The following is a 12,357-nucleotide window of genomic DNA, read 5'->3' as shown; positions in this document are numbered from 1 at the left end:
TATTCAATCCTAGTGCTAACAAGTTTTTGGAAAGGTTCACCCTTGTTCTTCCGCTCAACTGGGATTACAGAGTTACTGGGCTATAAATTACAGGCTTTGCAGTAGCATTTAAATTAGGTAATAAATAAAATATGAACCCAAGAAGCACGCTGATACTGTCCTGTCATTTTGGATGTAAAAGATAAGGGCTGTAATAGCCTTTTCACCTCTGAAAAAAAGGCGTATATTTGATGTGTGTGTAGGTGGACTCTATATCTGCATCTGTTTCGGGTCTCAGACCTGTCACTGGTTTCCTGAAAAGCAGGGACACGAATGGCACAAATAACAAATTATCGTTCGAAAGTGTGAGAGCTGCAGCAGAGTTTAACACTCCCACATATCACGTACAAAAATGCCTCAGCACAGCCAACAGAAGCCCTCTCCTTCCACCACAGCTCTGTAGCTGAAGGGATGATGTAAAAGTGATGCAAGCACGAAGCCAGCTTCACTACAAGGTGGCCATCTGGGAGAGGTCTGCCAACCCCGCAGTCAACGTCAGGAGCCGAGGCCAACTCGCAGAGATCCTGCCAGCTGCGGGAGTGGGAGAGAAGGGTTGGAGGTGCCAGCAGGCCAGTGCCAGCATTGGGGAAATCAGGCCGGCTGCTTGGCTGAGTAGCTGGCAGGGTGGCTGCACGGTTGGCTCGGGGATCACGTTGCACCACTGTGCAAACTAGAGCTCGGCAAAACACCTGTGTCCTCCCTCCCCTCCTCTCTGCTCGACGGTAGGACTCACAGATGATTGCAAAGCTCCAGAGGACAGTGTACAGCTCTCTGCTCCCTCTGAAGTCGAACCAAAATAACCACAGGTGACTCTGGAACGGCAGGGGAGCGTGCAAGCTTTTTAAAGCTCGGATGAGGCATCTTGCAATTTCACAGAACGCCTACAGCTCTGTTGTGATGACAGGCGACGAGGCAAAATGCATGGCGCGGTATCACAGAAAATTGCATCACTAAACACCAGCACACACCTCACATTTTCCCTTTTTTGATCCCCCCCTCCCCTCCCCTCTTTGCCAACAGGTGAGAGAACTTCCACAATCGATTAGCCTTCGGCTTGTGATGAAAACTGATTAGCAGGTGAACTGCAATGAGGTTAACGGAAATAGATTTGCCTACTTCTGCAGGGCACAGAGAGACTGCTGGACAGATCCCAGTGCCCAAGCTGTTTCCAATGCAATCACATTGCCAATCAATGGGAACAATTAAAGACGTTCCACACTGTGATGGCGATGACATAAAATCAGTCACTACTGTTAACAATGACAATGCATATGTCAATTTTGACCGTAACACTTCCTCTCTGCAATCATGCATCATGTCAGAAACAAGCAGGTCATATCAGAGCAGTGAGAACAGATTGATTTACCACAATATTATAATCAGGACTGCAATTTATTGATTTACACAAAATCCACATAAGGTGGTTCGAATCGACAAAGAAAAAAGAAAACATTGAAGCCACGTCTTTTTAACAATCAATTTAAATACAAGACAAGTAGTCTACCTTGAGAGACAGTTGATGCGAAGGCAGCACAACAGAGTTGACAATTTCCAGGCATGCAATTTGCGGAGGAATGGTAATGGTGATGGTGATGATGATGACGACCTTTGAAAGGCAGTGTTGGAGAAGCACTCTGCAGCTCTAAGAGATAACTTTAAATTGTCCATAATCACAGGATCTGGGAGCGTATAAGCTGACAAAGTCACAGAAAGACATCTAGCAGTACAGCAACGCACAATTTGACCACATTACTTAGGCATAATTACAGATACATTTCCTCACTATGTTATGACACACAAACACTTGCATGGAACTGGTGCTACGAGAGGGAAAAGGGAGTACTCGACTGCAGTCTGAGGTCTGAGGGCTTGCACACCAATAACAAGGCAAAGTGAGGTAGATGAAACACATTACTTTGATCTAAAGAGCTCAGTAATTACATTTGGCATTTTGACAAGTGTTTAGCTGCAGTGAAGGTCAGTCCTGTCAGCGAACGAGATCTATGCTAATCCAGTCAGACGGAAGAAAACCAGGAGACAAAAAGTCGAGCGAAGGAAAGCTCCGACGCAAACAACGCCTTTGTGAAAGTAACATAAACCCTTCCTCCACCCAGTCGTCAGGATCTGTTTTGAAGCTCTGTGACAGAAAGATATCAGCTGTCGGGATAAGGGTGAAGCTGCTTCCTCCTCTACAGCGGCCAGAACAATTTCCGCTTACTAAATAGCCACTTTATTATCATGCCGATACACCGTCGATTTAATTTGATAAAATATTAAATTTGCTGTACTGTTAATGTGATTAAGGCTTGATGTATAGAAAATACCCTTAACATCTGCGTCTGACTTTAATTTGGTTCTCGTGTGCTGCAATTAATACTGTTTGAAAAGGCTGGGAGAAGCAGGCAAATGTTCCAGGGTCCTGCATTATAACCAAATATCAAAGCAGTTTAAATATCCGCTTCGGTGAAATGGGTCGCCATGCCTGCTACAGAGTACGCCGACTGAAAGAGCTGCATGCTGTTGCCCAGCACTTGAGGAGCATTTATGGTGGAGTACAAAGTGTCCACGCTGGCACTTCTGATGTGAGTTCATCAGAACGAAATAAGTCTCGAAACAATGATTCAGAGCAGAATCAGGAAATATCAGATCACTTTTGATGCAGCTTTGGTAGACATGCATTGCACACTCTAAAATAAAACAACAAGCTTTTACTTTCTAGCTAGAGGACATCTGACATCTGAAGAAAAGATTATTGAGCATGTTTGCAAATGAAAACATTTTTGCCATCACATTTGAATGCATTGGTCAGGCTGTGAAGGGTTAATGTTGTGTTTCCTAGTGAAACTAAGCTGTTCAGCAACTAAAACTAAATTAAACTGAATGTAAAACAAAATTTTAAAAAGTTTTAAGTAATTGGCCCAAACTTTAAGCAAGGTTCTCTATTTAACATACTCATGTAATAAATTTCAGTTATATGTTATATATGGGAAAAATGTTCTTTACAAGAAATAATTATTTCACATAATGATCAATATTTTCTCCCATTTTAACTCATAGTGACCTCCGTCAGGAAATTTACATGTCAACACACAAACCATCCTTCTGAGATAAAAGCAAAACACTGAGCAGCCACCTATTGTCTGCAGCTAACAAAGCAGGCTTCCTTTCACTTAAAAAAGGGGGAAAAGTGATGGCAGAAGAGTCTAAACCTGACCACTATCAACAGAAGCTGTCCTAACAGTGAACAATCACTGAGACTGCAAAGCTTTTCGGCATGTGTGAGTAACTATCTTCACACCAACAGGCATTATTAGCATGTAGGCAAAAACAACTGCTGGCAGAATAAAAAAAGAGAGTAGAAGTCAAGCGAACAGACGGTGAAGGATCAGGCTATCTCAGCTGCTCTCCTTCTGCTTTAAGTGCTAATTGAGCTGCCCGCTGTCCTGACCCTGACCCCCGGCCTATTCACAGGGTCCCGTTCTCACGACCGTGACGCACCGCTGCAAGTAGCCCCTGGGTCCTCCCGCCCACCCTCGGCCGGACAATGAGGGTCACCACCTCGCTGCCCACCATCTTGACATCCACCCCCACGTTTGACAATGGCCTCCGGTGGCCTCGGAGTCTTTCACAATGGATGGGCGCCCATGACAGAAGTGGTAACGTGGCTTCTTAAAATGCAACAACAGGTCTGGATAGCCTGACTGCACTAATCGGACCTTTTGGCACCCAGGGGCCGAGGTCAGAACCAATCCAGTGTAAGAAAAACAGGATCCAAGAGATTAGCTTTAAAAGATTTTTACATAATACAATTTAACTTAAGTATGTTTTTTTTCCAATTACATCTACTTGAGATTCAAAATATTTTACAATTTTTTTTTTTTTTACATTTTATAGGCTTATAAAGTCACTTGTAACACCTACTAATATCATCTCTTTTATTTATGTGTATTTATGTGTCAGGAGAACCATGTAGTATAATCTGATGATTTGGCCACTGGGGCAAAAGCTAATTTTGGGGGATTTCCAGCAACCATAGTAGCCAAATTTTGTCACTTGTCACAAACAAAATTAGAAGGTAACTCATTAAACGTCAGGCAAATGTCCAGTGGGTGTTAGTAAATGTTCTGTGAGTGGATTCTTTACCTGCGTGCAGAATAAATGCTGCTCAAGTGTGAGCGGTTAATAGGCAGACTCACTACGGCAACCAAAAGTCCCGATGGACATGTCGACATGTCCATCTACTTACAGAGGCTAATGCATCAGTCACAAAACAGCAACCATATTACGATAATGCTTAAAAGAAAATTGCAGAATTTTGGTGCAGTGTTCTTTTTGTAAATATAAACTCTTACAACCCCAATAACACACCTTATTCTTATGCCATCTTCATATTTATGCTGTTTTCTTCTGTAAATGAATAATAGAACAGACAGTAAAACTTAAAAGAAGTGGATTTACACACCTGGCTATGCCTGAGTGGTTTTATTAATGAAGTGGAAATGAGAATGGAAAATTGCAACTCTAAAAGGAATAAATGATTTTTTTCCTCATGCAAAATGTTTAATTTATGTAGTTATGTAGCTGCCTATGCTTGAAAAAAAATATATTTTTTAAAATGTAATCATAAAAAATGAGATTTTAAATGTTAAAATCTAAAATAATGAATGAAGTTAGTGTGATTAGCTTATCAGGTTTGAGTTGATATGGTTGATTTTTATTTGATATTCTCTCGTTTGATTCGATTTTTCAAACCTTTGAATATCTCCTCCGTCAGTTTTCAGCGTTCTCATGATTCAATTGTGGATATTCAAATTACCCAGAGCAGCACATGCACTCTACAGCCCACATTAAACGATGTGAATCCTCCTTTCACCATAATTTTTGTGCTTTAAACATCTTTCTGGCAAACAAATGAGGTCTTCGCACAGATTTGATCAAATAAAACGGAACGATTTTAAACACAGCTGCCATAAGCCTTCAACCTAAACACAAGAATTTGTGACAGAGGAGATGGAAGTCCACTCTCTCCCCTCTGCTGCTGTGTGACTATAAACGATGATAAAACGACGTCATTACAATGGCCGTGTAAAGCTTAATGTTTCAGAAAAGCACTATAAGCCACGGCTAGAGGGGATAATGTACGCTTTGGGATGGATTGATATTCTAGTTGAATATGACAAACGACACTTTAAAGATGGCCCGCCCACACTATTGCACTTTAGCTGAGAGGACGCCGTATTTCATTTCAAGCACGTTCTGTCAAATGTTTGCATTAATAACAATCGAGTCTCATCCGTGACCCCGCAGAGCCACCGGGCGCGGCGGGCGGGAAATGAGAACGCCAACAATAGCACTTAAAAACAGGAGAGAAGCCGTTGCATAATCAGCGTGTGCGTCTGTGTATGGTTGGGGTAAAAAGAAACGTAAAAGCATGTGCCCATGCAAGGAGGTGGGTTTGCAATTATCAAGCAGGATAAGAACTAAAAATAAAATACTCATTTAGGTTACTTTAACTTACTTTGGTCCGATTTCCTACTGTGGGTGATATTTGCATGTGTGTGAACTGGACCCAAGGAGTATCAGGAATGTCCCCTCTCTCCCTCTCCCTCTGGACTGACAGCTTAGCTAATGGCAAACATTCCTTCTTTCTTTATTCCCCACTTCATCAACACCTTCGCCTCATTACTGTGAGTCACACACTGTAGTCTGCTGAACACACACACGCACACTCTCACACACCTTCGCAATGTCTCTACCCCTGAATTGCACTGTGATAGAGAGTTCCTCTCCATGTGACAGAACAGCTTGAACCGAGTCGTTTTGAGTCACAGGATCTTGAAACAAAATCAGGTGGAACTTCCTTTGTGTGCTTTGGAAAGCAGAAGGTGGTAGACAACAAATTTCTGCTGATAACGAGCGACTTTGCACTCACAACGCCGCCCTTGTGAAAACATTTACACACCTGATTTCTGCTTGTTTTAATCTTCTCCACAATCAACAGAAATTACACCTATTATGATATTAGCAATAGTCACAACTGATGATTTTGCATTTATTACCATTTTTCTAAACAGAGTTCTGTGTTAAACTGTGCAAATTAGGCAAAGATCAGACTCCACATCAAGCTTCCATATTCAATCCATCAATGCTATCCAACAAACCAGCCTGGTTTCACAGGGAAAAAAAGTCAGGTGACTATGACCTCTCAACTTTAGAATGCATAGAAATGATTTGTAATGTGTTCACATTATGTGCAGCCACCACAGAAACAAGATTCAATTAGGGCGTTTGTTGTCTTGGACACACAAATTGGCTGGTTCATACGAGGTAGCGGCACAAAAGACCAATAAAATTAGCAGTGGCGGGGGTGGAGCTGCTAAAAACAAAGAGTTGCACTCTGGAGACTGGGATATGAGTCTCCTGTTGGACCACTGAGGCAATCTTGTCAATATTTCAGTGATTATTAGAATTATTCAAACACCTGAACCATTTCGTTCAACTTAGACACTGAAACTAGCTGATGAAGGTCAGGAAAGAACATTTTGGGGCAGACTTACCTGAGCTGAAACACAGTGGTAAAAAGAAAAAACAGCACCATTTTCCATAGGCTACCTACTGTGATTGTTGTGTAAAATATGTGATGGTGTTGTCACCCCCACCTGAGATGGTACTCCTTATACTGGCGACAAAGACCTCGGAGGAGAAGCTTTTACCTTTAAGCGGTGACGGCATCTAACCCATTACTCATTTGAACCCATTATGTGCCACCTCCGTTTAGTGCATGTGAAGAGTTTGTGGCAATTTTTACATTTTTCGATTAAAAATAAAACACTGGTTCCTTCAGCATCGATTAATAAATCCTTCACGAAGGTAAATGTCTTTTTTTTTTTTTAATCGTGAGCTGTGATTGCCGTTTTTTTATACAGAGATCCTGTAGAACCTTTGGTTTGCTACCTGAGTCCCTCTTCCACACGGAAAAATTCACTTTATACCAGTGTTCTTACTTGAAATGTTCTTAATTCTTATGATGTTGACTCTTTAACTAAAAGTAAATAATCTCTCTCGGTGTGAGTTCCAAAAAGTAAAATGTGATGTATGGTTGTAAGTGCGTCATTTTGAACATTTTGGAGGAGGTGACTCATGCATTATTCCTCCAACTTACTTGCAGTCAGTCTAATGTGTGTGAGCATGTTCAGGGAAAGCTAAATGTGAGAGAGAAAGGTACAAAGGCAGCAGATGGTAATTTTAGCAGAGGCAAGTAGGGGCAAAATTAGGCTCCCTATTGTATTTTTACTTCTTTAATGAGATGTATTTCTTGAAAAAAAAAAAAGTTTGTGGAGAAACATACCTGTTAGGAACAGCTAGAAACTGCAAACAAGTGGCACATTAACGAGCAAGTCAAAGGAAGTTTAAGCTTTACACAGAAATCTGCTTATGCATCTTCAGAATCTGAAGGCAAGAAAAAAAAATGTACTGGCTGATCTCATGCTATGTACTGACTCATTAACTCTACTGCAGTTGTACCTTTTAGTTATTTATAGGATACTAATTGTCCATCTTATTATGTCCCATTTAACATTTAATTATGCAAACAGGGAAACCATCAGCTATCATCTGACGGGTTGATAGTTTTGTATGGCAGACTGCATGTATCGCCATGGCTACTCCATAGCCTGCTACCAAGTTATAAATCATGCATAAGTCACTAGCCCAGGGTTCTTAGAACAACCTGGCATTAAACAAGTGGTGTACAGTTGGTATTTTAAGCTTTTTATCCAAAAACAGCAACATGCTGAAGCCCTTTGATGCTTTATTACAGCAACATTTAGTATAACCATGTTAATCATGCTGGTTGGTTGGCTTTAAAGTTGTCCAAAAGCTGATTCTTCCTTGTGAGAAAACTTCTGTTTTTTTCTTTGTGTGGCATTAATGAAATAACTCATTCTCCAAACACAACAAATATCTGGTGTCCCTGTCTTGTTTTGTTTTTTTCTAGCTTGTTTATTTAGGCACATATCCAACTCTTCGGATGGATTTCCATGATGGAGGCAAACATGGCTGCTTGAAGATTTGTAACAAAACAGAAAACCCAGCTGGCTTTCTTTCAAAATGGACCAGTACCAAATACTTAGCCAAAGTGAACACAAAGGAATTGAATAACTTGCCACAAAGTGCCTGCATGGATGTGGCAGAATACTCAGTAGGAAAAAAAAAAGAATTCTTGGAGGAGTCATAAGTTTTGAAAAATGTTCATCTGGGGCCTCAGGTGCAGCAGCAAGCCAATGATAATGGGTTGTCTTTTCCTCTGTCAGTATAAAGACAACATTACTCAGCCAAGGAGAACCTACCAGCCACGTTGGCCACATCTGCGGTGCTGACGTTCTGAGCGTTGGGACTCACTTTGAAGGTCACAGCCGGGCCCACCACCCTGTGAAAGACACACATACACACATTTAGAAGCTTTACAAAAGGCATCTTCTGAATCTATTTCCCTTGGCGGCTAGGTGTTGTTTTTCAGACACCCGCAGATAAGACGTTTTGCTCATTAAAGCTCAGCCATACATGCACTTGAGAGAAAAAAAAAATGCTTCAACCTGTGGCGATCCTTTAGGCTGCTGCAATCCCCATCACCACAGCGAGATAACCTCTTGAATCTCAATGTAATGCGCCCACTGGCATTTAAGCACGCAAGGAAATGAAGAAAGGAGAATCAGGATACTCTGATACGTGATTCTCAGAAGAGCAAACACATTTCCAGCTGCCTGGTTTATAATACATTTACATTTCGATTCAATATATGGTGACTGTGATGCACTTTGCCATGATAGATGTAAATTCAAGGGGACAGGAACTAAGAGGTAAAAACAAAGGCAAGAATATGAGCAGAAAAAGAAGCAAAAGACATATGTAGTCCTTTTTAGGGTGCTTTGGAAAGAGCTTTTTTTACCCTGTTCATCCAACATTTATTCCAATAAAGCAGCTTGAATTGAAACACTGAGGGAGAGACGCAGAGAAGCTGGGTGGTCAGAGGCAAAGCGGAGTCTCCCAATGTGATTAACCTTTTGTTTTTCCTGCTGTAATTCAGACTAAAGGCCCAGCAGGAAGATATATTACGAAGTCCCCCACCAGGATGTATTGTGCGCCGCTAAAGGAAGTAACTGCTGCTGTAACAACACTGTTATAAAATATGGTGACATCATTAATGGAGCAGGTCCTATCCTAATGCTGCCGAAAAAAAACGTGTTCAAAGTGGTTTCACATTGATGGATTTAAATTGTTTTCATTGGTGCTTTTGAGTGCATTTTGCAGACTGTGGGGTCGGCCTCTTCTATTATAATAATTAAACTAAAAGGATCAGCAAAATAATTAAGAGAAATGTGCAAAATAAAAGCAGATTCACCTTTTGTACAGAAGCCCACCGCATATAATGTGTCTTGACTCTGTACTCCTTTGTGCTTTGCACTTCTGTACAAAATGCACTGCATGCATAGACCTATTGAACCAATGTTCTCATGCATTTACAAGCGAAATCAATGTAAAAATATAAGATTTGTCTCTAAAAGAGTACATTCTAACACAGTCCATCAGTACAGTGTACAGTACAATTTAGCCAGTCTCTACACTCTAAAAACCTCAAAGTGTTTACTTTTCAAACCTTTGTAAAAGTTGGATGACCAGCCTTCATTTAACATTATCATGAAGTATTTAAAACTGTTATTGTGGGATTTTAATTGGGTTTCTTGAGCCCAGAGGCCAGAATATCAAAGAAAAACATGAAAAGCCCAGACTCATATTCACATGTTGTTTTACATGCAACAGTAATTCTACATTATTTTAACATATAAGCTGCAACGACAACTAATTAGATGAAGTCGAATTAGTAATCCACGCATGTGATAGAAGTGTTCAATAAAAGATGTACATTTACCTTTACTTTTCCACTACACGCTGCCGTGTTTTCACCACGTTACACATATTTGTACTTTCATGTTAACTTAGCAGCCAAAGACACAAAATATTACAAAACGAGTCAGTCTGTCCCAGGAACACCACACAACACAGCAGCTCATTTTTCCGACCATTATTTCTCCTCCGAGGTATGAGGCCGATATATTTGTCACATCTATGAAGTGATTCATCAGCCGGCACAGGCACACTCTCCGTGTGTGATGAAGAGGTAAAATCGCTCATGTTGAGTTGATCACATATCCATCTGTCGGCCTCTGCTACCCAGGGCAGCGCCAGCACAAAGACACCACATTGACTTTGAACCTTGTAAATAACCTTGTCACTCACCGGGCAAAAGAAGCGCACAGGAGGTGATTTTATATCTTCTATTGCTTCAATTTATCATTTTTCAAAAAAAACCCAACATGTATTAACGCAGCTTTTGACACATTGTTTCTGATGATCGCAATGCTAAAAGCTTTTGGCCTTACACCTCGTCTCTCAATCTGTAGAGCAACACACTTTAATATAAACTTGAATCTAACAAGCATCCAGCAGCAGCATCATGATAACTAATTGCAAAGGCGGAGGGAAGGCGGTGGGGGTGGAGGCACTGCAGATATATCTGGTGTGCTAAACTGAAATCAAACACGCTCCCAGCTGAACAAAAGAGTGACAGGGACCCTGACTACATGACTGACAACTGAAGCAAACCCTGTCATACTGTAAGTGCTAAAACATCATTTTAGTCTTTGACTGAAGGAATAACAACACCTGAACGCGCCTGAAGACTGAACCTTAAGAAAATATGTACCTCACTGAAGAGAAACGTAACAAAGTGAGCCTGAAAAGCTAAAATCATATTTTTAAGGTCGGCAAATCTTGAAATAAATCAACAGAACAGTATAAAAACAAACAAATTTAGTGATTAAGAAATGTAAAAGCTTACACAGTACTTTACACACTGAAAGACTTTAATGCTCTAGATAACATTTAAAGCCATCACATCATTCAGATGAAAACAACAAACAGCACTATATATTTAAATGATGTGACCATAAATACTAGAAATAGCCAACAACAACAAGAAACTCTAAAAATAAAGTGCAATAGAAACATTTGTTGTTGTAGAAAGAAAGAAGTGCATTTCTGTTTAAAAAATAAAACCCTTATTGTGCAGGATATGATACTTCTCTGCAGTAGTCAGAGAAGTACACAGACTTTTTAGTCAGCTGTTTAAAATTTAAGAGTTATGAGCAGTCGCATTTGTCAGGATTCAGTCCAAAGAGGGAACCTAAGAGACCAGAGACTACAAAATAATAATAATAATAATAATAATAATAATAATAATAATAATAATAATAATAATAACAACAGGGGGAAAAAAAGAAACTAGCTAAGCACAAGAACACAGAGAACTTGAAAGGAACTGTAGCAGGTGACCTGAAATAACACAGAGAGAATCAGGACTACTTTACATTATTACACAACTATGACTACAACTATTAAGGGCGAAAACCACAATGCCAGAAAACACAAAGAACTAAAATCATTCGCCGAAAAAATATAAAGGAAAAGAAACTCAAACCTACAAATGTGTGGACCACATGCTTAAAAACACTTTGGAAATAGAGCTGGTGTTAACTTGTTGTTTTTACTGTCCATTTACTTAGAACGCACAAATTTACAATCATGCTCAGATGTGTCAGAGTCAAGTCAAACTATAAAAACAGCTCCAGTTTCACCATCAAGAGTAATGACATTAATATAATGACTTTTTTTAAAGACAAGAAAAAAAAATTGCATACAGACCATAATACACACTGAAATGTATATGCATATCGAACATGAAGTGATAACGAGTTGGATTATTTTAGCACAGAAAAAGGACTGTGGAAGGACTCTGCAGGACAGAAGCTGCAGATTAAAGTTTATATGGTGTGTGAGTTTTCTGTCAAGTGCCCAAGGGGTAAATAAGATAGAGGTATTTCATTTGAACCTTAATGTTCACAGTTGGAGGAAAAGAAAGTGTCGGCTTTTGAATGCATTCACTATTATTTGAGTTATTATTTCACTTTGCTTGCTTTGAGGGAGACACATCCTTTGTGATTTTGTTGATTTGTGCCAAACGCTGTGACAGTTCTTAAAAAGGTATGATATAAAATATGATACAAAACACTAAGTGTTCACACCTATGGCCTCAGTTTGTATCCAGTCTGTCATCATCATCATCATCATCATCATCATCATCCTCCTCACATCCAGACAGTTCAGGCCCACTCTCTCCTCCTAGTGGCAGCTCTTAGATATGGACCTTCAGCTCAGACACAGACATTACATCACCCAGACCCTCATGTTTCAATAAAATAA

The 12,357-nt window shown here is 40.1% G+C and overlaps 1 protein-coding gene across 2 annotated transcripts in view; it reads right to left on the bottom strand.

Annotated features, from left to right (window-relative positions):
* Positions 1-12,357, bottom strand: part of LOC146647597 (receptor-type tyrosine-protein phosphatase N2-like) — a 231,715-nt gene that overhangs the window by 140,088 nt on the left and 79,270 nt on the right. For both annotated transcript variants that reach the window (XM_085390215.1, XM_085390216.1), the window contains one exon: positions 8,388-8,467. In XM_085390215.1, the coding sequence (XP_085246341.1) occupies positions 8,388-8,467 (80 nt within the window). The remainder of the gene's footprint in view (positions 1-8,387; positions 8,468-12,357) is intronic.

Source organism: Rhamphochromis longiceps, linkage group LG18 (assembly GCF_057381845.1).
Source record: "Rhamphochromis longiceps isolate RC_006_pf linkage group LG18, R_longiceps_female_GT1.1, whole genome shotgun sequence".
Classification (NCBI taxonomy): Eukaryota; Metazoa; Chordata; class Actinopteri; order Cichliformes; family Cichlidae; genus Rhamphochromis; species Rhamphochromis longiceps.
This window is presented reverse-complemented; position numbering and strand designations above follow the sequence as displayed.